Raw genomic sequence first — 25,744 nt, 5'->3', positions numbered from 1 at the left:
CATATTGCAACATATGAAGTCATCTTTATGAGGAGAGTTATTTTGAATAGCAATTTAATGACAGTTGTATCTTTGCCAGTTTTTCTTGGTACAGCTTTTGATGTCCTTGTCTATACATGATGTAATTTGAGGGAATTTCTTCCTGGTCTTGTTGCGCGTGTGTTGCTGTAACCTTGAGTAGCAACAAGTGACATTTATCTAGCCTTTAACATCAAGAATGGAATGCTGTAGCCAGTATAATGAATGTAATACTTGAATATGTTATGAATGGTTTGCCAGCACTTCCAAGAATCTTAAGGTGCTATAGTCAAAGAGAGCAACAGCGATAATACGCAGCCCAGCAACATTTCACAGCTGCTTGTGCTTTGTTGTTTTTTTTTTTTTTGCTATTTGTTGCTGAAACTTTTTGCATATTCTGTGTTTGCATTCATGGCTAATCTCACTGAAAGCAGGGGCAGTTATCACAAAGTAGGATCTGAACTGGAAATTAAAAGCATGATCCAAAAGAGCTCATCAGATTACCCGAAGCTGCTACAGTTAAAAAGGCAAACCTATGCCTTTTGGAATTAGTATATAAGCAGCTGTTTTATGGAGCACAGATACAGGCCAAGTTTTAGAAAAAACTTTCCTTTACTTTGGAACAGACAGGCAAACACCTCCCCTATGAGGACAGGCTGAAAGTGCTGGGGCTATTCAGCCTGGAGAAGAGAGGGCTCCAAGAAGGTCTGATAGCAGCCTTTCAATATCTGAAAGGACACTATAAGAAAGAAGGGTACAGACTCTTCAGCAGGTGTTGACGTGAAAGGATAAGGGGAAATGGTTTCAAACTAAAGGAGTGGAGATTCAGACTGGATATAAAAAACTTTTTTACAGTAGGTGTGGTGAGGCACTGGCACAGGTTGCTCAGAGGTCATGGATGCGCTGATCCTGGGGACATCCAGGGTCAGGTTGGATGGGGCTCTGAGCACCTGATCAAGCTGCAGGTGTCCATATTCTTTGCAGGGGAGTTGGATCACCTCAAAAAAAATCTATGATTCCTTGATTTAAAAGGGTTTCTGAATATATTTGTTACCTTTAGGATTGTGACAACGGTGACTAGTTTCTAGCAGAATATTTCTGAATAATACTGCTCTTTAGTGGATAGCTTCAATAGACTTGTTGTACTTCTTTCTTCTCTTTGGGAACACCATTCCTTTTAAATAGCATTTCCCAAATCTATCTGTAGAACTGAATCTTAACTCTGGAAATTTCACAGGCAACAGGTTCTTTCTCAGCAATTTTCACCTACCATGTTGATGTGTGAAGCAGGAGGCTTGTTTTACCTTGACTTATCTAGTCCATTTCTCCAAGACTGTAAGTGATTAATGGGTCCAGACAAAAACTCAAAGCTCACAGCATGTATACTGCTTGCAGTCAAATTTCCACTTGTTAGCGTTGTTTAGCAGGTTAAGAAAAGCCACAGTCTCAATGGGACTGGCAATGCTCACACAGACTGTGCTGTAAATAAAGGTTACAGCCTTTTGCTGCTGGTCATTAAATAAGCAGATAAATTTCTCTTTGCTGTGGATTTATTCAAGGCAGATGTTTTTAGTGAGCTCTGGAAAGGCTGGGGAGGAATATAAAACCTGCTGCAGTTCTGGAATTGATCCATTAGAATCAAAACCTAGTAACCAGTGATATGTTTAAGGGTACCTGACACTTTTATGGCAAGACTGTGTATTTCAGAGAGGGCTGGCTCAGTTTGAAACACATTCCAAAACAAAACCTGAAATAAATTCTTGTAACAGAGCAATTCAGAAAACTTCTACTTGGAAAAATGAAACAAACAAATAAAACAAAGCCAATCGAGTTTGGGAATTGAATGATGCAACTTTATGAAAGAAAATGGCATGCTGATTGCCTGTGTTTCTGTTTTTCTGTGTGGCATTTCCTCAGTGTAGAGGTGTAGATGAACAAAATAATACAGATGTAACAAGTATGAAATAAACATATACGAAAGAAATGGAAAAATACTTAATGTATGCTTAGCTATTTGTTACTGGAAAGGCATGTATAATTGTTTACCTGAATTTGAGGGGTCAGGTAAGAAAGGCTTCTTGTAGTCCAAGAAGCAATAAAGAATATATTAAAATGATAAGGAAAGCAAAAATATGATGCTTCCCACTGCTACAACCCCAGTAGTTCCCTGGGAAGTATTGGAGGGCTCATGCTTTTAAATCATTTGATGTAAGCTTGATGGAACGATACATTTAAAAAAAAACCACCACAAAGAATGAAAGGAAATTTGAAATAGTAGTAAATCTAATATCTCAGCAGCTGTAAACTGATGAAGCTAGATTACCATTAGTTAGGATGATGTGATGTAATGCACTGCAAAGATTGTTGCATCTTTACACCAATACATGTACTACTCCATTATTTTACTCTTTAAAGTAGTAGTTTCAAAGCCATTCTACCTCAGGATTCAAGAAAAGCTTATCTTAATGTCCTGTAAAGCAGAAATGGGAAGTAGAAACTCCCTGCTAATATATTCTCTGGCTTTGTGTGAGTCACTTAATCCAAAAGGAGAAGATAGGCAGGAGGGCATTGACAGTATAACGGTAAGAAAAGTTTTTTTGGTACAAGTCACATTCTTTACCAGTGAACACATTATCAACTCTCAATAACTACACTACCAAAAAACAAAGAAACAAAAAATTGATGCTTCACAGCCTCCTTTTTGTGAAAATTAGACATGCTGAGAAAGATAGCCATCCTGAGAACCTGCCCTCTGATTGAGCACTAAACCAATGGGCATGGCTGAGCAGGAACTGCTGTTTTTCAGAAAGCAGAAAAAGATATGGTCACTAAGAGCTTTACAAGACACTAGGGTAGTTTTTAAGCAGTGGTTGACTCCCTACTGTGCAGGGATCCACAATGAATTCAGCATAGAATATGACTCTTGCTGAGATAAAAATAGACTTGGAGACAACCTAAGAGGTTTGCACCAGAAGTGGACAATCTATTCAGCTTATTCAGCAGATTATATATTCCATATATTAAGCAATGCCAGGAAGAATAGGCCACAACCTCACTGGCAAAATCAAATTTTCTGAACCAATATCCAAGGAATTAAAGATACAAATTTATGACAGCTGTATCTGGAGTTCTGACAGATGAGAAGCCCAGATGGAGTGAGGTGGGTCTAAGAATTGTAATCTGGAAAGTAAGTATCATGCAGCCAGAGAAAAGCAGAGCTGAACTGCTGATATGAAGGTGAGAGGAGATCATTAGGAGGAATTTGGACATGCTACAATAAAATCTTCTTCAAATCAAGACAGATAATTGATATTTTGCCCACCTGGAATTTGAAGGGACTTCCTGTTCAGTTGCCAAGATTTGATAATGTAGTTCAAGATGCAGTATTTCTACTTTCCTAGTGGGCAAACTCAGACACGATGATCACTCATCTTGATTCACTCAGTTATTTCATGACATTTAGGCAAAGGATCAAAGAGTCAGAAGATGGCACGCTAACGTATGAGAGTGGGGGATTAGGAAAGAAGTGGAGAAAACTCTAATCAGAGGTTGTTATGACAACAGGGGAAGTGTGCTAACAGTTAACACATACTAAAGCAACCTTCAAAGTGGATGGCATATCTCATAAAGCAGAGGAAGAAACTTTGCCTGAGGAGTTAATTCACCGATGGAAACTGGTATATGTCTGTTTTTTCCATCTTTTTATGAAAGAAAGACACATTCCCAGCAGGTTTGAACAGGTTAACTGAAATCAATAACTGTTCTCAGTTACTCAGAAATCTGTCTGCGAGTTTGAAGGTATCACTAATGCTGTAGCAAGCAAGGGTATATTAGTATGGTTGCTGTTTAATGAGTATAGGGCTGCTGCGTTTTGTTGAAATCTATTATTTGGATGACCAGTAGACCACAAAGCTCCTTAAGTATAGCAGCAAGTTTCTGTGAACATAACTAGATCTTTATTGTTCACCTGCCACCATAACATGTGAATTGCACTTAATGATACTGTCTCCAATGGCAACCCCTTGTCTTCTGCTTTTAAAGATCAAGACAAGAAGTACCACATACCTTCACCTCCTGCCTGTATATTCTGGAGCAACTACATCTCAGTACGTATGAAAACTAGATAGCACCATACAACTTTACAATATAAGCCTAATCCTTAGCAGCCATGTTAGAAATGTTTTGTATAGATACCTTGGAATCTTGAATACTTAAAGATATAGTAGCACTTCTGCCCTTTGAATCTCGGAACAATGAAAACCCACGTGTCAGGATTTTTCATTAGCACCGCCACTATGCTTCTGCCGGCAAGCCATTCTGGTAGGAAACTTTTGCATAGGTATCTATTTGCTTCTCGAGTCTTATGACTTTAACAGTTTGACTTAGCCAAAGGTTTCTTCATTTCATTATGTTCTGCCATTTGGCTTGCGAAGAGCATGTGTTTAACAGCTCCTGTGTCAAGAACTTTCCACTGTATTGCTAAATGTCCAACATTTCTTCCTAATATCATCATCTGTTTGCCTTCATTCTCTACTCTTTCTCACATCTTGCCAGGTCAGAGGCTACCCTGAGCCTCAGATCACGTGGTACAGAAATGGACACCCTCTCTCGGAAGGAGACCATTACATTGTGGACCACAGCATTCGAGGGATATTCAGCTTGGTAATCAAAGGTGTGCAGGAAGGTGATAGTGGTAAATACACCTGTGAGGCTGCAAATGATGGTGGAGTTCGTCAAGTGACTGTGGAATTGACTGTGGAAGGTAAGACAATACTTAAACTGCTATTGCAATGATAATAGAGTTTAATTAAATGAATAGTCTGTGTTAAACCACCCATCCATTTAAGATCATATAACAGTACATGCATGCTTTCTCACTGGTGCAAGTGTAACCCTCTTCTTTGGTAGAGAAGAAATCCCTTTTTCATAGCTGTAAGTCTAACATGGGTTACAGAGTAGGGCAAGCAATCCTGGTTTTACAGGCAGGTTTTCTGAATTTTATTATTTTCAGTTCTGGGTGTTATATTTAATGCCTTCCTTCCCCCAGAATTTATGATCAATTCACTATGAATTAATACTGATACAGGTCATTCACTGGAATTCTCTCATTCAAATCCAATATAATATTTTGAGCAATTAGGCAAAGACTTCAATTAAATTGATGGAACCTTTGAGATCTGTGACATGGTTATGTACTGTATCATATTGTATGGCTAAACATGTTAGTATGGGTTTCAGTGAGGGAATACGTGGTTACAAAGAATGGCATTTTGGTTGTTGTTGTTTTTCAATTGTTTGTTGTTTATTTGGTTTTTGTTTTTGTAGATATTGTGGAAACAGAAATTTCACATTAACAGAATATTAATAATCCAATAGCTGTAAAGGACATCTTCTTCTGGGAGTTTGGCCACAATTTTGAGGCAGCCCAAAAGTTGTTTCTGAGTCTTCCCTAAAAGAAGCAGACAACTTCTGCCAGCCTTCATTTTTTCCTCTAGAAGAGGAGGACTGCTTAGTTTACATATTCAGCTTATGAAGTGCAAGGCTTGAACAATTTTGTTCAATTCAAGCTACATTCTTTCTGATGTTCCTTCTTTCCAATTCAACATGCTGTGGTAGTGGTATTGACAGCCTTCCTACTCCCACATCTGAACTTCTTGCTATCTTACCTTTTAAGTACTATTCTTCCTGGCTTACTTTATTGACAGCTCTTACTGGGGTTTTAATATTAACCAATACTGCTTTGGATCTCTTTTGGAGGTTGCCTATGCTGTTGGCTGATTGCTCAAATTAACATGGCAGGGGAGTAATCTTTTCTTGGAAGGTTAACACTTTCTCTTGGGAATTGAGAACTACATGGATCTTGGAGCTTCACAGCATGTCAAACAAGTGCACCGAGGCAATAGGTTCCTGGAGTTCTGCATATATGCTTCTATTTGCTAAGCTGAACGCCTGGTTGCAATTACATGCTTAACGGTACATGGAAACAGCTCAGATCAAGCCCAGGAATTTTTAAGAGAACATCTGCATATTAGATGGTTGCAAACTGTCATATTTAAAATGTAAAGAGTGACATAAAGGCAAGGAATGATGGAAATCAACTGTGCTTCTTCTCTCTTAGCTATTCAGTCCTGCTGGAAATCTGCTAAATATCAAAGCGTTTCGGGTCACAGTATTGCACTGAATTCCTGAGGCATAACAAAAATTGACAGCAGGCCTGAAACCATCAGCATTTGGTATACTCTGAGTCAAAGTCTGAGAGTATGTACTGAAATATGCATGTGTCTGATGTGATATTTATTGTCTTCTGTTCTAAAATTGTGCAAAAATCATTTTACTCCACTTTAAAGCTGTCTGAGGAACACTTCTGTGGAGCTGGAGTTTTTTAGAACATGTTTTTTTATCAGTTGTTCTGACACAGGCGCTGCTGCAGTTTGAAAACAATTCCATGGTAGTACCCAGTGACTGAATTTCTCAGAATTTAGGAATTAAAGTGGTCTTTGTCCCCTCCTAAGGGGGTCTGTAACCCCTCTATGCATCAGGATGGCAATGTACAGGTTTGTTTTTTGTTTTCAGCAAAGAATTCTACATAGGGCTGATTGCTACCTGAAAATATGAGTGACGCAGTCTATTTTTATATCCTACTGTTCTATCTGAAAATCACTGTAAATTCTTAAAGTGCTGGCATAATTATTTTCTTCACAGCCATCAGAGTTTTTCTTTCACTTTGGATCTACCTTAGGCCACTATCCATTTTTTCTGTGCCAGATCTGCCAGGAGTGAGGTGTGCAGTAGATGGCGCTGAGCTTACACGGTTTTGTATACAAGAGTCCCTGTTGCTACCAGTAAGCAGGATGAACTTCAGAGCTTCATTGAAAGAATGATTTTTTGGGATAAGAGATTCATCAAAACAACAACCAAAATAAATTACAAAACAAAAACAAAAACAAAAAACCAAGCAAAGGAAGACCTCTATATATTTGCTATTTAATTAGAATTAGTGCTGTAGAAATTAGGCACTGCCATTCATTTTAAAATGTTTTGCATGAACAGTCTGCAGTGTAGTTACTACTCAGGTCAAAAGTAAGATGGTAAGTCTACTAAAACCTGTTTTTGAATTTAGAGAGTCGAATTTCAATCTTCAGGTGATATAACCTCATAGTGCAGGTGTTGCATTCCTCCTTCACTTTTGAAACCTGGAGAAACACATGCTTTACATAGTCTAGTATCTGTAATTCCCAAAGGTCTTGACAAAAATTCTTACTTCCTATATTCTTGTCTTGTGCTCACAGGAAACTCCTTGAAGAAATACAGCCTACAATCCAGTGCCAAAACCTCTGGGTAAGAAGTCCTATGGCTTTGATATTGTTTACCACATACATGAATATGTTTTGGTGGCTAAACAAGTAAAAAAACTCTTTCTAAAGGATGTGCACATTTTCTTTCAAGTGCTTCCTGCATCTTGTCCTTAGCTCTGATTCAGTCTGAGAGCCAGGCTGAGGATTGGATTCTTGTTCGGTTCTCAGCAATTCCTCACTTGAAATGTATTCCCAACACTTTTTGCCTGTTCAAGAATGAGGGAAATGGAGGAAAGAAAAGCCTCGTACTTAACAACTCAATTCCACACAGTATGACACTGGAATATAATAACTGGTTGGCATATTTGTTCACATTAGTGGGATGAAAATATCAGGAGTGGATGGGCTTGCAGAGGAAAGACAAGTTTAACTTCATCAGTTCAAAGTTCTTAGATCCTGTAGAGCTGAGTGTTAACTACAGAAACAATCTGAAAAGAAACAGATGTTTGTGAAGTCAATTGCATTCAGTCTAGTCCTCCATTTACCCTAAGTAAAATAGATATCATAGGAACTGCTCTGATAGTAAAACGTTTGAGGCTACCGAGAAGGCATAAGTAGCTTGATACAACTACTGCTCTTTTGTATTGACAGGAATTCAGATGGCTGAAATCAGAACTTCCTGCTGGTATCTGTGATGCGCTTTTGCACTCTCCCATCTCTGCTCTCTGATATTGCAAAAAACCCTGCATCTTCTATAACCTGACAGGCATCTTTAAAAAGTCAGAGAAAATACTGCTTTTAGAATGATTAGAAAGAAAGAAAGTCAACTGAAACCAGCATTCTCTCATATGTAACTTAAGTATTACATGGTACCCTGGAAGAATGACATGTTCTGCTGTGGTGTAGCCTGGTGCCAGGTTGATTAAGAGATCTACACTAATGTACCTGGCACACAGAAGAGCCCTGTTTCATCTATTCCTTAGAAGGAGCATGAGGAGGGCAGCATTAGAAGCTATCTGATATTTAATTCTATGATTAAGTGTTTTTCATTTTGCCATATTACTGTCATTCTTCTCTCCCAAGTTGTTACTGATCCTCTTGTCCATGTAAATCCTTTCATCATGGTGTTGTCTTTTATTTAGAAACCTCAAGTTGCCTATATGGCAACCATCATGTCTTGGCAGCAGTCTCTGTTAGCATGTGACACCTGATAGAAATGGTGAGGTATTGACATCTTACTTGCATATGGTATAAGGCCACCTCAAAATGAAGACCTTAAAAGTGGTTCAGCTTGCTTGAAATTAAAGATTAAAAAAAAAATACAGTTTGCAATCTGTTAACGTGTCTATCTTGTACCAGGAATTCAGAGCAAAGAATGGGAGTGTTCTCTTTCGCATTAACATACCTGATGTTGCAGGGTTTTTTTCTCCTTGCTATGTTACTGTTTGATGTTTGAAGTTTTACGGCTACCAAACTGAGGGTTTTGGATTGCAGTCACTCTTGTCACTCTAGTTTCCCAGATGTGCCATCCATTTAAATAGAGGTGGGCTTTCCACTTAAAGGACATTCACTGCTATTTAGATGGGTTTCTTTGAAATTTCCACTTTTGCTTTAGTAGGATATGTCAAAAATGTTGCAAAAACAAACTGATGATTTAAAATCAGAAACTGCACTGAATGTTAAAACAAACTGTATGATAAAGAACTGTGAGCACTGAAGAAGTACACACAAATCATCTATTAAGGGACGATTAAAGAACAGAAAAGAGGGAAAACTAAATGTCTGTAATGTTTCTTCTCATTTAATTTGTTCAGCTCTGCTTGTAAGGAACTCAGAGATCTACAAGAGCTGTCATATGAGTTATGTGTACGCCAGATGAGGGTATGTGGCACTGTGCTATTTAGCTTCATGAGGAGTCAAGAGCAGTTAGAGCAGTTATCACCAGCGTTTGCATTTTTTCCATTGGCAAAAAAATAAAAATAAAAATCCCCCCAAATAGTACATGGCTGAAAATCTTCTACTCAAAAATGTTTCCTGATGTGTTTATTAACAACAACAACTTCTAGTTGTGCTTCTTTAAATCAAGATGTTGATTGCCTTTTTAGGGGAAGACTTAGTGTTCCACCTGTGGAGCATAGGCCAAGCATCTGGGGAGAGAGTCCACCAAAGTTTGCTACAAAACCCAATCGAGTTGTTGTGCGTGAAGGCCAAACAGGCAAATTCTCATGTAAAATAACAGGACGACCTCAGCCTCAAGTCACTTGGTCTAAGGTATGATTTCCCAATAAATTAATGTTTTCTTTCTGCTCTGAAGTTTTTTACTTGGTGAAATGCATTTGCTACTGCATTATGATGAATCGTTAATGTCAAGAATTTATGTACAAGGAGAACCATATTTTCTCATTTTCATACTGAAAAATCCATAAAAGATAATGGTGTATCTTCTTAGTATAAAACAACTATAAAAATAGCAAGTACAAGATGGGCTTGCCCAAAGGCCTTGTTAACTAGATAAGAGAAATAGAGAAAGAATGGGAAGTATGAACATAAGCATCTCTGCTTTATAGAGAACATCTGCAGGGGTTTAATGCTTTAGCTGTGCTCATAGTCTCTGTCAGCTTTGAAAATTACAATTGTATTTCCCAAGTGTGTCAGTTTCTGTGTCAGTTTCTCAATCATAAACAGCCTTTCTGTTTCATTTATATTGGGTAGGTTAACTTGTTAAAAATAGGTAGCTAACTGCAAATAAATGAATTCAAAGAAAACAAATGCTATAGGAACTAAAAAACATGACTTAATTTTAGCATGCGTGATCGTTTTTTGCGAATTAAAAAAATAATTATAATTCTAAGGCAGGTGAATGAGGGCTCAGCTGATTCTGTTTGACTTCTGCTGAAACACTGGTAGAGAATTCTGCCAGAACAGGAGATCTGAGCTGACAACTTCAGACCTGCATTAAAATGGGGAATTGTGAGCATATAGAATGTACAAAAATAAAATAGAACATAACTGAGCAATACTTAAAATTCATTAAATTATTAAAAAAACACTGAAGATTTAAGTCCTACTGCCTTCTATGGGCATATACGGGATCTGCAACCACTTTTTGTAAGTAATGAGACAGTTTCCAAGTGATTACTAAATATTTCCCTGATTAGGCCAATTTTCTTTTTCCGAAACTATCACTTCAGATAATTACAATAACTTTATTTACTTTGGAAGAACACACATTCTGATCTCTCTATTGGCATCCTGCTCCCCTTCAGCCTTCAACTGTCTGATGGTATCTCATGATATTTGCAGGGTGATCTTCATTTGCAGCAAAATGAGCGCTTCAGTATGTTTGAGAAAACAGGTATCCACTTCTTGGAAATCCAAAATGTTCGGCTTGCTGATGCAGGAATTTACACATGCACAGTGGTAAATAGTGCTGGGAAGGCATCTGTGTCTGCAGAGCTCACAGTTCAAGGTACAGTAAAGACAGACTAACAGTCCAGAGCACAAATGAACCATAGTTATTCCTTTAAAAAATCTTAGTTTTTTTCAATATGAGCATTTATTTTTCCCTGTTATCTTCCTCTGTCTTTATTAAATGATACTGGGATAGCTTGGAGCATACTATGGCTGAAAACATCGTGTTGGTTCAATGGGAAGAAGCAAAATACTTGCTTAAAATCAACTTCCCATTTCACTGTAGTATTGACCTTCATATCTTTTGAATTTAAATTTTAATTTCAGCCAATGGAAATCTTGCACTTGTAATTATAGACAGTAATTACTTTTTTATTTGTTGAGAACAGGCACTAAATGTATATTTATACCAACTATCTTTTGGGAAACAAAATTCTATCTGTATTTGCAAAACAGGGAAAATAGAGCACAGGAGCATAATTCTGAACTGCAAGAGAGAAAAACCAGAAGTGTCATAGTTAAAATTCAGGCTTGTCAAATCCTACCTCTGCCTTATGTCCCCACCGTTAAAGAAAATAAATGGTTTTGTATACTTTAAGATGATCTATCTCATATATGTATTACCGTATACAATTCACTTTGCATTTTGATGCTTCTTAGGGTTTCTTTTTTATTAGCCTCAAAATCATAAAGCCTTTAGCAACCACACTAAAGATGAATTTCAACAGGTAAGCAGTTGGTTTTGCAGTTGCTGAACTCAGTGAAATAATTAAATCAACCACTGATGCCTTTAAGGGTAATCACAAGATCAGTAGGTTGCATGTACCCCAAGCAGTGATGTTTTTAGTGCAATCTATTTAGGTTCATATCAGTGCTGACACTCCATAAGATATTAAAGATATAAAGTACAATAAGATTTGTGTTTGGAATCCTCAGAACTATTACTGGCCTTTACCAACTATAGCTGGATGTTTTGTCTGTATGTTGCAACCTGATGAGGCCTTTGTAGACACCTTCTACAGGTTGCCTCTTCTGCTGTATTATAGAAAGTATAGAAAGGGCCATTAAGTTCACTAAGCCATTGTTTTAAAAACATGAAACTGGATCCTGAAGTGGGTGGCTTTCAGTTGTATAATGGGTACATCTGCTGCTAGAGATGACGCAGAACTGGGGTCACAAAGTCAGTTGTGGTATATGTTTGCTTCAGATGCTGACCACAACTATGAATAATGCACGCATTCTTTCTGGGATTAGTACAGGTCGGTAAAAAGGGCACTCTCTTGCAATGAACTTGACTAATTGGATGATTCCACTTACCTAGCCACTATATATAATACCTAATTCTTTCATTATTGATTAAATAAAGTAGTAGGAATTGCTGCAAAATGCTAGCAGTCAAGTGTCTCAGAAGTACTGAATTTTCTTTTTAAACTATGCAGCCTCATATATAATATATAATTATTATATATTATAAATATTATATATATTATAAAATAATAGATATATCATATATAATCTTGCTCCAAAGCAGTGTGCATGGTATTATACATATTCTTTTCTCTCTTTTTTTTTTTTTTATTTCAGGTCCAGATAAGTCTGACACATATGCTCAGCCACTATGGTATGTTTTTACTGGGAATCTTTCCCAGCATATACTGGGGATCTTTCTCAGCCATAATTTTGATGTTTATTGCATGAGCATTCCTCATACAGTGATAAATTTTTCTGGGTCAGTCTGTATTTCGAAGATAGAAAGTGTGTACTTGGAATTAGAGAGAACCAATTTCAGGGCTTCTGGTAATATGAAATAGTTGGTAGAACTGATGGCTAAACTCTGAAGTACAGAGTACTGGTCTGGTTCAGCTAAGCAAAGCTCAGGTGGCTTTATGCTCATGGCTTCCATGTAGTCAAATATTCAAATAATCTGAGGAAAAACTATGTGTAGAGACCCGTGCATATGCTCTGTTCTGACTGTAAATCACTTACTTATTTACTTAACTTTTGAGGAGACAAAGATCTAGGCATTGAGCAGGTTGTTCTTTGCTGTCATAAGCAAAACATACTATGGCCACGGTCTTTGATGTTTTCTAGAAATTGATTACAAAGAAATGTGTAAAGTAATAAGAAAAAAATCGATATTTTTGGACTTTGTCAAGATTATTAAGTTACCATGATTTTTAAGAAACTATTTTATACAATTACTTTTCTTCATGGATAAAAAATGCAGGAATGAAATGCTCTAATCTGACTGTGTAACACACTTTAATGGAGGCCAATTGCTTTACAGTCTCCAGGGTGTTAAATCTGTCCTTGCATGCCCTCAATGAGATTTCTAAAGTCCATGTTTACACTGTACTGACTCCGTGGCAAAGTGGATCTGAAAATGCCATGTTACCTTGTTTGTGTGACTTTTAGGATCATGCTTCCAAATAAATTTAGTGTGAATATAACTGTTTCTCTGCAGGCAGAATTCCCCACATGCTATGGGTTCTCCGGAGTATTTTTACCTGCTCCATCATTTATTCATAGATGAAGAATATTTCGTAAAATGTAAAAATCTTACTGTTGTAACAGTAAAGCTCATGTGCATTAATTCTCTAGCAAAATTAACTCCAGCTGAAGAAAGTACCATAATAAATATCCTATCTTTGAGGTCCTTTTGAACCTAGGTCATTCTCTGATTCTGTGATCCTGAATCTCCCTGGGAAAATGTTAATGAAAAAGAGCAAAGCAGATCTGCATTAGAAATGGCTTTTAGTATTTCAAATACATTCAAATTCTGCCTTGGAAATATATTTATGCCTTTTGATGTGTGAAACAGTCACGCATCAAAACAGTCACACAACAGAAACAGTTGGGTAACAACTTAGTGGTCAGGGTATGTCAACTTCAATGTCTGATACTTAAATTCAGGCCCCTAATTATTCAGTATCCTTGTGCCTCAATTTCAGAGCAGCTGATCTGCCATAACTGTGAGCAACTCTTCCTAATGAAGCCATATCTGATATTTCTACATCCAGAAGATTTATTTCTTTGATAACAAATTATTTTTGACCCCCTCTTGCTCCCCTAGACTTTTGTCAAATTTACTGATTAGTCCCTTTTTGAAACCACTTAATTTAAAAGACACCATAATTAGAAACACTGAATTCACTGCCTAATTTACATTTCAATTTCTCCTTAAGGAGCTATTTTATGTAGTGTTTTATGCTATAAATACGCATGGCCTGAAGTTATTAAACATGTAGTAGTGTTACACTAAGGACATTCTGGAGTCTCAAGTGATTATTCTCTAGCAGCACATGCAAAGTTAGCATCTAACTTACAAATCATGTGTTACAACCTGAACAGAGGATTTGTACTCAGAAATTTCTCAGTTGAGACAATATTTGAGCACTAATAATATTTAATTAAGAATTTCATTTTACTTCTTCCATCCATCTTTTTAATCTATCTGAAGAAAAGAGTAGCACATTTGCCTCTCAGATATTGAAAGGCTAATTAGTTCAGTTTCCTTCTCAGGGCTTGACATTTATAACATTATTGATAATAATAACTGGTCTTTATACAGAGTCATATATTTGTAAATTTATCATCTTCTTTCAGCACACCGTCAAAACCAACAGCACTTGCTACTAAAGCTCTTGAGAATTCAGATTTCAGACAGGCAACTAGCAATGGGATTGCTAAAGAGCTGAAATCTAGCAGCACTGAACTCATGGTTGAAACCAAAGACAGGGTATCAGCAAAGAAAGAGACCTTTTACATTTCCAGAGAATCCAAAGGCAGCAATCAGGGACAGAACCAAGAAGCTAATGCAGTACCTCTTCAAGAATCTAAAGGAGGAACCAAGGGACCTCAGGTCTTGCAGAAAACTTCAAGTACCATCACACTACAAGCTACCAAAGTGCAACCGGAGCCAAAGGCAGAACCCCAGACCGCTTTCATCAGACATGCTGAAGATAGGAAAAGGACTGTGCAACCCCTGATAACAACCCAAGAAAACCCATCTCTGACAGGACAAGTAAGTCCAAGGAGTAGAGAAGTGGAAAACAAAGGTGGAGCTCGGAAGTCTGCAAAGGAGGAAAAGAGAGAGCCTTTGGGAATTCCTCCTCAGTTTGAGAGCCATGCACAGAACCTGGAAGCATCAGAAGGACAGGAGATAAAATTCAAGAGCAAAGGTAATGAGTGAAAGTTATTAGAGTTAGTCAGGTTCCCCTTCTGTGTGGTGAAGCACTTCTTTCTTCTCTGCAAGTTGCCTTCCTCCTAAAGCATTTTGGATTAGGAAATAAATAATGAATTTCATGTTTCCACAGAACTCAGTGAGGTTTTTAAATAATTCCATATAGTAGCATTCATGCCTTCTCTTTCCTGATATTTCTTCAGATGTAATCAATGTCACAATTTCTAGAGAGTAGTTTTAGGACTGCTAATACAAGAGACTCAGTCTTCTATCCTTGTATCCTCTCTATTGAAAGGGTTTCCTGCAGAGCATTATGTATCTTTCTTTGCTGATATTCCTGGCCTCTCTTACTGCCTGTACCTTGCTCCCAGGCTGAGGCACTGTTACAGTAGATGAAATGTTTTGAGTTGAAAAGGAAGGAATATCAATAGGGTAAAAGTCCCAGAGTCCTGCTTGCTGAAGAGAAGTGGGGTTTGGTGTGGGTGACTTTTTTGGCAGCCATTCCTCTTCTGTCACCTGCTACAGCTACTGTATCAAGAAGCCCAGCCCTCCCTGAACACTGTGAGAACCAATCTGGTTTTCCAGACCTCTGATGTAAGAAAAGCAGGTAGTAAAGATATACCTAGCTGTTTTGCTTTTCAGCTTCCTGAAAGTTTACTGTTCTATGATGATGCCTGCTTTCTCTATATCCGAAAATCTGAACCTTACTGGGAAAAAAGCAAAAATCCACAATCACAGAACAGTTGATTTTGGAAGAGACTTTTGGATTCACTGGGTCATGCCACCTTGAGGTGCTTGCTGAGGACTGTGTCCCAGTGGCTTTTGAATATTACAAGGAAGGAGGCTCCACAGCCCCCCTGATCAACCTGTACCAGTGCTCAGCCACTCTCCCAGTAAATAAAAGTTTCTCTAAGTTCAGACAGAGCCTTCCTGTTTCATTTTTTTCCCATTGTCTCTTGTCCTATAACTGAATGCCACTGAAAAGTGCCTGGCTCTATCCTCTTTGCACCCTCCTTTCATGTATTTATATACACTCATAGGCTTCTCGTATCTTGAGTGTAGATTCCCAGAATGAACATCCACAATAATGGTTTCATTGGTAGGTGCTGTGAACTGCAAAGTATTCTTAGGTAATCAGAAAACTCAACTTAGCAGGATAGGAAGGAATGGTGGTAATGCTGTTTTTTCTTTAACATCCTTTATTTTGGGATGTGTGTGACTCACTAGAGGAACAAATTTCAGATAGAAGTGCTTGTTGAGATTTCTAGTTACCAAACATTTGCTATTTTAAAGCTGGAGTGGCTGAAATGTTTTGGAGGATCAGAAATATCAGACAGTCCTTCTGAATCTAGGTCAGTATATCACTTACTCGTTGAAGTTTTTATCATTATGTATGTGTAAATTATGCCTACTATACTACTGCCTACCTGAAGCAAATTGAACTATGCTAAGGAGAATACCTGTTTGTAACAAATCAAATACCTGATTGTCTAGTTTCAGGGAAACCAAAACCAGATGTAGAGTGGTTCAAAGAGGGTACACCCATTAAAGCTGGAGAAGGTGTTCAGATTTATGAAGAAGATGGAACTCATTGCTTGCGGATAAAGAAAGTCTGCCTGGGGGACAGTGGATCTTACAGCTGTGCAGCTTTCAACCCCAGAGGCCAAACTTCCACCAGCTGGTTGTTAACTGTCAAAAGTAAGTAAGTTTGTGTGAGCCCATCTTCACTTTGAAAACTGTGGCTGGGCTTTTACTATGTTGTCCAAGTTTGGTCAATGTTAAACTCCTATTAGAATTTTTCAATGCAGATTATTTCTAATTTCTAGTTTTGTCACTAATGTAACAATTAGCTGGCAAGCCACTTCCTGCATCAGTTTCTTCTCTGATCTGTTTTTGTTGTTTGTGTAACTAAAACCATCTCATGAAATGCTTGGAAGGTAGGGAGAACTGTTACCCATTGGGTATTTGAGTATTTGTATTTGATACAGGTTACCAAAGATTTTTGTTGCTGTTCTGCAAGTAGTTATCTCAGAGTCGCTTAGCATTTCTGTAAGACACTGCATATCTGAAATGTTTTGCAAGCACAAACCGATCCTGTGAAGTAAAGCAAGAAGAAAAAAAGTGAAGGAATGAGAATTGTATGCTGCCAAATTCAAGTGCAACTCCCAGCAACAAATAATTTTGAGCTTTAAAGCACTGTCTTACTGTCCTAGTTGGAAGATTTGTTGTCCCTTAGGAGATCCTATCCTAAATTCCAGTGCTTTCACCTGGTTTTAGGTTTTCTCCTGGGGCTATGATCTTGTTTATGCAATGTTTCTCTGTTTACTGTGCCTGAGTTTAAATTAGGATACCCCAAATTCTCTCACTTTCTGTCTCATGAGACATCTGTAAGCAACATCCTTAACTCACTGTTTCACTGCCAAACAGGGGAAACTGGAGAAGTTCTGGGAGGAAACACGTGAAGAGCATTATTCTTCATATTCCTTGCAGTGAACACTCTGTCAATGTGTTGTGCATCCTTTTTTGTGATTGACTGCAATAGGTGGATTTTGATTTTTTGCTGGTAGATATGGATTTAATCTATTAGCCCAGCCATGTCACCTAAGTGTACCTAGAAAAAGTTGTGAAGGGGTAAAGGTAATTGTGTCAATTTAGGCTAAAGAAAATATTTTCATTGTGGTTTTAAAGGGTCTACAGTTGAAGAGGTCGCTCCGTGCTTTTCCAGTGTCTTAAAAGGATGTACTGTGAGTGAAGGGCAAGACTTCGTGCTACAGTGCTGTGTAGGAGGTGTCCCTGTGCCTCAGATCACATGGCTTCTCAATGGTAAGGAACCTTCTGGTATGCAGTACACGTGTGCACACCCTTACATTCACAGTCTCAGATGCCATTCTGATGTGAACATAGCATGGCTGTGAATATTGGACTCTAACTCATCAAAAGATGGTACAATAGAATGTCCATTTATATGCACATAATATGAAGAAAGGATAGGCTTTAAAAGTACTTTCCTATTTTACTGGATTTTTTTATTATGTCTAGGATGGACTTCAGTGAAAATGCTTTATGCATATGAGTTTCCTGGGTTATGTTAAATGCAGTTTTTACTCCTCTGCAACAAAATCTGTGTTGCTATTAAAAGCTGAATTACTGTATGCTTAATCCCATGATACCCCTATTCTTTTGTTATGAGCCTCTGCTCTAAGGACAGCTGTTTGCCATCATGATCCAGCAGGAAAACGTTGTAAGCAAACTAAGTGCCTTATCACTTTCTAAGGTTGGAAGGAAATCCATTCCTGATTTCACCTGTCGTTCACCTGGGCAGGTCATATTTTGTTTTATCGTCTATGTGCTTAAGAGATCAAAATCACAGCTTTTCTCATTCCTTGTCTACTAGAAAGATTTGTCTTGATATCCTAATGCTGCACAGGAATGCTTGACAAAAGATGAGTAAAAAAATGATAAGTAAGATATTTTGTAATTTCAGGCTCCCCTGCCATGTTGAATAACTGAGCATGGAATTCCTTAATGGTCCCCTCATAATATGAGCTCAAACATCTGTGTTTTGCTTAGATTCCAAATAATTTCAGATATTCAAGGATTATACACTTTGACTACAGGCTCTTTCTGTTTGGAGTCACATCTATTAAACACTAGACAGATTTATTTTGCTTAACCCTTGATCACTTTTGTTACTTCTGAAATACAATTGATTTTCTGCAGATTCTCCCTATCTTTTTGTATGTGTGATTTAAAGACAACAGCATGATTCATCATAAAACTATTTCCTCCAGAATTGCTTTAAAATGAATTATTTGTACATGATCTCTGTTTTTCTTAAGTTGCTTAGAGTAAATGGAATAACTCAAAAAGGTGGCAGGGCAAATGAACCATGACCTTGAGATCGGTATGTTCCCACAGCCTGGCCTGTTCTCCTTCCCAATAGCTCTACATCTAGAATAGAAAGGCCACTGCTTTATTTGCAACATGAAACACATGTGAATGAAAGCTCTGATATTCTCCCATTGGAAATCATTTGTTTCTGTCTGAAGACTACTCTGCAGCTCCTCCTTTGCAGACTGGGATAGAATCCCGTGGCAGCTCAAGGATTGTGTCTTGCAGCAGCACAGAAAGAGTAACTCCTACCAACAGGGTCATCTGTTTCAGCTTTGAGTTGCAAGGGTGCCCCATGCCCATACACTGTTCCTTTAGTCACTGAGTGATGTAGTGACAGCTTATTGTCTGCCACATCACACAGAGCATATTCATTTCTCAAATTATGTTCAAATTGATGTATCTTTACCAACTAGAAAACCACTGTCTCCTGGAAAAAAAATGTAGCCTAGAGATCAATAAGTACAGGTTTCTGTAGGTCTTCAGTATCGAACGTGCCATTCTGCCATTTTTCAGAAAACTTTTTATGCTTTGATCTTTCTCCTTTGACCTCAGCTGAGTCTACACCTAGCCAGGTATAACCATGTTTTTATTGCTTCCAAGATTCCAACTGCAATTTGTATCAATATCACAAGGAAGCATTCCATTCTTAAATCAAAAGGCAATAATGATTCTAAGTAACAGAAACACAATAAGCTATTGTAATAATAAAAACTAGGGACATTGTGTATTTTTCTTAAGATGTACTCATATTTTTTCTGTTCTAGAATCCTAGAATATATCATTACATGTTAATACTTTTCTGTGTTGCATCTGATTGTGATACGTAACATTTTATATATCATTTCAATACAAATTTGAGTGGATTGTAAACAGTAGCTGAATGCTGACAATTTCATGTACATGCCTGGGATCATTACTGGCTGCTGTGATCTCCATTTGAATGCAAACATCTTCATGTCTACTGGCTAACTAGACACTACAAACTGCTCATATTAATATCCGTAATCAAAGAAAAAGGAAGTTGTTTTTCTCTCATCCTGAAATATTTTTCCAAGCAGATATAACAACACAAGTGGATAGAGTCTTTCATGGACTGACCATGTGAAGAATGCAATATATTCTCAGCGTATAATTAGAGGAAGAAAAATAGATTTGTTTTATTAAATATACATATATATGTGGGTTAGGATCTGGTGTCCATACTTGGAATATTATAGGTTTTTTTCAGCTCATAAATGATAGGCTGCTGAAAAGAAAAAGTAGTCTGCTGAGAGCAACTGTAACACTGTTCAAAATATAGCACTATTTATGTAGGACAGCTTGTGTGAAGTTCACAAGAAAATATCTAATGCAAATTGTCTTCCATGCATGACAATGATAATGAATTAAATTTTTGAAAGGAATAGTGGTAAATGTATATTAGATGAAATAATGTGCACAGGGACCAGGTTAGCAAATCTAACAAACTTAAATAGAAGGCTGCTTTGAGAAACAAAAAACAGGAAAAAGTGGAAGAGTCTGGCTCCTAGGCTAGGCAATCCTCCATACCAAATAGCCTGTATGTTGCCTAGCCTGCCTAATAGTGATCTCAGAGGGATCAACAGCTGAGAACTAAAAATATTTACTACTCTTTATACAGTGTAACATGCAAGTACTACTTTAGATAGTAATATTTTACGAGCTGTGACTGCATGCAGATTTAAAACATTTTCCAAGTCATAACATAGATTGAGCCTTCTTCTCGATCAACCAAGCCAAAAAATAGATGATGTAAGCTGTGCATTGTCATTAATTACATCTTAGTATCTGCGTGGACAAGCAGTTGCTTCCATAGTCAGCCAGGCTGCAGAAATAAGAGCTACTTAGCTGAACTGTGGGTTATTTTCTAGCTTCTAAGCTATTATATTGATTTAAAGCTTCTTTCCAACTCTTTAAAGACAGCTCTTTTGTCCTGTTGCTCTAATTCTACTTTTTAATTTAAGATACTCTCTGTATTTTCAACAATTTACTGGCAAATTTCCTGAAAACAAGCTTTTTTTGTTTTAATTCTGGTCTCACCAAAGCATTATAAAATTATACACATTCTCTGTGTAGCAGTACTTTGGTACACAACTTCAATTTACTTTAGCCTCTTAAAATGTTTTTTTAGTAATTTCTTTTTAATTTGTAGGTATAAAGCCTGTATCACTGTATTTCAAATATCTTCCTTATCACAGTGCTTTCCTTTTTCTTTTTTCAGCTGAATTGAGCATCTTTCTGCTGAATTTAAAAACAATATGACCACAACTTTACCAGAACAATTCTCTGAGTAGTGTTTTGTTTTAGGATAGCTTTATGATCTTTCCAGAAAGCTTTTAATAGATGAGCCAGGGGAAATTTTCCCTTCTTCTGGCATAACATGCCACATTAGTAAGGTATTTTTGTTATTGTTTCTGCTGCCAAACTGTCATGGAGATTTGACTGTTCTGCCTCTAGAGAAGGGAACATTTCACTACTGGGAGTGTTGTTTTTATTAGATCAAAATATAAGAACAATAGACATAACCTAGAATATTGCAGCAGTTTATTCCTCAGGGTTATATTATTGTATATTTTATATATACATACATATATATATTTACATATATATGTATCATGAAAAGACAGAATAATGAACAATGCTTAAAAAAATAAAAAATAAAAGAGTTACAGTTTTGTTGAGTTGGAGTGGGAAAGGATATAAAGCATATCCCTAGAAAACTTTTTATATTTTTTATTTAGGGTAATACTGAAAGAGAATAGTTTCATTTTCCACAAAGAACACTTATCCTATTTTTTGTGCATTATTATCTTTTTATGACGATGCACCTTTTATCCTTTGTTTATTTCTGACCTTGTTATAATCGTAATATCATTAGGCAACATTCATAGATTCAGGGTAAGAATCCCAGATAGAATTCCCATCATGTTAAATACTCTACATTCAGACCAGGAAGGAGGCCGAGCATCCCGTGCTCTCTTACAGAAAGCTTTCTCTGCTAAGACCTAAGCTCTACATTTACATATTTGGGTATAATGCTACTCTTACATGCAAAAATACATATTTTGACTTAATCCAGACTTACAGCAGTCTGTTCAGATGAGTGAAAGGGAGATCAAGGGAACTAGTAATAAGAATATGATCTATGAAGGAGGTGGAGAATGTTTATTCTAGAACTGGAGTATTCTGGGCAGTTTATTGAATGTTCAACCCAATTTTTCATGAGGAAGACAATTTGCTAACTTAAACAGGTAACTTGTAAGACAAATAAGAGAAGAAAATCATCTACCTGGAATTATATATTATTTTTCAAATACCGGACCAAGTTCATTGTATATATGTATTTCAGAATTAAATTTAATATGCAGATAGTGCATAGGTAACAACTGCCTTCGAATATTTTTGGTGTTGGAAATCAGAAAAAGGAGAAAAATCTGGGCCATCATTTAATTTGTCCTGCTGATACCTCAGAGCTGGTTCTAAGAATCCCCAGAGTTTTTTGTCCTGATTTTTTAAACTCACTTTAGCAACGAAATTAATTTTTAACTTTCCATTTGATCATGATTTCCCAAGTGACAGATGTTTCACCCTCTTTTCAGACAATACTAGTTTCTCTTTCTGCATGATGTTCATGAACAGATAACAGGCCCTCTTAAGCATGGCATACACTGGGAAAGCAACCAATGATGAGTCAGTAGTGGAAAGTATTTAATATAGGGAAAACAGATTGCAGAAGCATTTCAGAAAGGTTGAGATTGATGACTGTTTCTGAAACAATAGCAAGGCAACTTTAACCAGTCTACATTAACATCTAAGCATGTTTCATACCAATTTACAGAACCAGTGTCTTAAAATGTACTTCTTAATAGCTATGTCCCTGAAGACCAGACTGTAACTGTCTGCTACCAGACTGTACATGCTCCAATGTAGATTAACTGTGTGGTAAATCAATCTCTTGGCTCCATCATATATCTTATTGCCTCTCCTGGAACGTCTTCCGTTGCAAAGTACATGATTTAAGGAGCTTCAAGTGCTTCATCACACACTGCAGATTTTGTACATTGGTGCAGCAGTGCCAATATCTTGTTTCAAGCAAAGAACAAAATGGAGGCAATGCCTGAGCAAACACACAAGATATCTCTTACCTGTCTGAAAGAGAATCTATTCAGAATTGAAAGATAAATCTGAGAGCAGCATTTGGCCGTGCACTCTAATACACAGATTGCTGTTAAGCATCCAGACTTCAGTGAAAATAACAAGTGCTTTTCAAACGTAAAGCTGGTGTATTAGGATAATTCTCTTTTTCTCTGTCTGTAGAACAGCCAATTCAGTATGCCCATTCCACTTTTGAAGCTGGAGTTGCAAAACTGACTGTCCAAGATGCCTTGCCAGAAGATGATGGCATTTATACATGTCTGGCAGAAAATAACACAGGACGGGCATCATGCAGTGCTCAGGTCACAGTCAAAGGTGAGTATCTCTGCTTGCTGTAACTACTGCAATGATGCCATCCACCGTCAGACAGAATCCTGTGGGTAAATTGTACAGTGAGAAGTAGTATCAATCAATAATATGCTCATAATCAATCAATATTATGCTCATAATAATCAATATTATCCTTATAATTTCGTCTGGTATCAGTTCATAAAGTTGTTTTATGGCTGCCCACGATCAGGATTCACCTTCCTCTAGATTCAGGACTATTTGGTATTTGTTATCAGCAAGTTATTTTTTTTTTTCCTCAAAGTTATAATACTTTGTCACTGACACTGCAACATACTGATGAATGACATTTGCCATGGGAATTATTTCATTTGTCTAGGACAAATAATACCTTCCCCAAATCCGTGCATGTAGCTTGGTGGGAAATGTACTGTAATCTCTGGGATAGCAAGATTCAGCAGTATGCCTGCCCCTGTTCAGTCTGTGAATCCACTTAAAAAACTCTAGGCTAGCTCAAAATGAAAACAGAGTAATTCTGGTTAATCTATTAGTTAATTTCTTGATTCCAGAATTGGAAATGCAGTTCCTATCCTCAACACCTCCCCCCCTTCCCTCCCCCCCAAAGAAAAAGAAGAAAAAAAAAAGGCACCAAGTAAGAAACTACTGACTTAAAATAAGTCTGAACCTAACCATTCTCTAAGCTGTCGTTTATAATTTTTATGAAGTATTTCATCTGTATTTGTTAAGGGCAAATCAAGAGAACCCCACCTCCAGGGAGCAGTCATTGATATGGGACCAACTGATTATTCACTGAGACGCAGAATCCCTAAAGACAGTCCCTCTTTTACTAAGCAAATCAGAGTTATTTTAGGGTTGACATACAATGCTAATATAGGAGTACAAGTCACCTACCTTTTCCCCAGAGTTCTCTACTGTGAGCTATTTCAAGCTACTTAGTCACTGTTGCACTGATTTGAATCCCTCCTGTACTTCAGCTAGTCTAGGGCTCAAAAGCTGCATTGCTGCAGTTACTCTGCAGTGGGGAGCTCATTCCTCCACTTTACATCCCACTTTGTTTTCTTGGAGTCATGGAGTGTGCGGGGGAAGACCAGGAGCAGAATTAAGAGCATTCATGACAGGCTGTAAGGCCACGGCTTTAACATTGTTACAGCTTTAGCTTTTCTCTCCACTTCCTCCCTAAAACTCGTTATGTTCCTGTTGTCATGAGGATTACAGTAACTTTCTCCAAGACACAGAGTAATGTGGATTTCCCAGACAGATATAGTAAATTTAAGATCTTAATTTCCAACTTTCTTTTCTTTTATTTTCATCAAGTCTTGTATCGAACACTTACTGGTATGAGGTTTTTTTGAGACCCTCAGTGCTGCAGCTAAGTCTTATCTAAATGCTTGGCTTCTGTAGAGATTACAGCAGAAAATCAGTGTATGTGCTGAAGACAGAAATCTTCATAAATCTTCTCCTGACCAGACACTGATTTTTGGGATAAAGTTCATACAAACTCTTTCTCAATTGCAACTCATCTCTTTCTTTTCATCTCCCACATGATTTAAGGTTTTCAGGTTTCATGCAGTGCTCAGTTTGTTCATTCATTGCTAGAGAAATATTTTCCTTTTGTACCTGAATTCTGTTTGTATTTAATGTAAGGTAGAATTAATCACCTTGCCACAGTATCTGAGCCATGTCAGTAGCCAGCTTTTCTTTAGTTTGTTCTCTCGTGCTTGGACACCTCACTGAGTCTGTCTGGGGCTGCATTTCATTTCTTATGTCCATTTTGATGTTTTAATGCAGAGTCTTATGATGCTTCACAACCTCTACCTGGAGAGATTTGTCTGTTTGACAGCAAAACTCAGTATTTTTACTCAGAAGCAAGAAGCTACAATTTCTTAATTAAAATAAACACGAACATAACTCTAAGTCCAACCCTGGCAGGAAGGATAGTCAGCAACAATATTTAAAAAGAGAGAGGAAAAAAAAATGAAGCCTCATGTTTGAATGATAGTGCATTAACATGCTTAAATCTACTAAGATGTTACAGATATTTTCTGGCCACATTTTATGTTCTTTCTGATCTTCTTTCCTCTGTTCTTTCTCCTTCAGAAGATCTGTTACTTTGTTTTTGCCAGAGGAAAACTGTGGAATCATTATAGGAAACAACATTTTGAAGATCGTATGGCCTATGAAAGGCTACTGCTCCAAGTCTTGTTAAAGATGGGGAGATTTTTTTCCTGTACTTCATTATGCTTTCCATCCAGCCCGGGATAACTACCTGGAATTATTGTGGCAAAGCATTCCTTTCAAGTCATCAGTCTTGGATTAATTTTGCTTCTCTATTATTAAGTAGTACAAATTCTGCCTAGTGAAAAATGCTAAAGGCAATTAAGTTTTTGTTGGGGAGTTTTGGAATCTTGTTGAAAAAAATTTGCACTTGATATGGATGAGGCATAGTGGTAGATATCCCTGC

The 25,744-nt window shown here is 37.3% G+C and overlaps 2 protein-coding genes across 2 annotated transcripts in view; both read left to right on the top strand.

Moving 5' to 3' along the window:
* The window catches only part of LOC136058081 (palladin-like), an 86,267-nt gene extending 73,732 nt beyond the window's left edge, over positions 1 to 12,535 (top strand). The window contains exons 5-9 of the mRNA XM_065751315.1: positions 4,573 to 4,780; positions 7,308 to 7,356; positions 9,419 to 9,584; positions 10,617 to 10,782; positions 12,309 to 12,535. Coding sequence (XP_065607387.1) covers positions 4,573 to 4,780; positions 7,308 to 7,356; positions 9,419 to 9,584; positions 10,617 to 10,782; positions 12,309 to 12,535 — 816 coding nt within the window. The remainder of the gene's footprint in view (positions 1 to 4,572; positions 4,781 to 7,307; positions 7,357 to 9,418; positions 9,585 to 10,616; positions 10,783 to 12,308) is intronic.
* Positions 12,536 to 14,335: 1,800 nt separating this feature from the next.
* Positions 14,336 to 25,744, top strand: part of MYLK (myosin light chain kinase) — a 98,137-nt gene continuing 86,728 nt past the window's right edge. The window contains exons 1-4 of the mRNA XM_065751179.1: positions 14,336 to 14,905; positions 16,402 to 16,605; positions 17,596 to 17,730; positions 23,137 to 23,289. Of these exons, the coding sequence (XP_065607251.1) occupies positions 14,443 to 14,905; positions 16,402 to 16,605; positions 17,596 to 17,730; positions 23,137 to 23,289 (955 nt within the window). The 5' untranslated portion in view covers positions 14,336 to 14,442. The remainder of the gene's footprint in view (positions 14,906 to 16,401; positions 16,606 to 17,595; positions 17,731 to 23,136; positions 23,290 to 25,744) is intronic.

This window comes from Cyrtonyx montezumae, unplaced genomic scaffold, assembly GCF_038088225.1.
Source record: "Cyrtonyx montezumae isolate F1298 unplaced genomic scaffold, pur_monq_1.0 scaffold_7, whole genome shotgun sequence".
NCBI lineage: Eukaryota > Metazoa > Chordata > Aves > Galliformes > Odontophoridae > Cyrtonyx > Cyrtonyx montezumae.
Note: the sequence above shows the minus strand (reverse complement) of the source record. Positions and strands in the feature narration are given on the sequence as shown.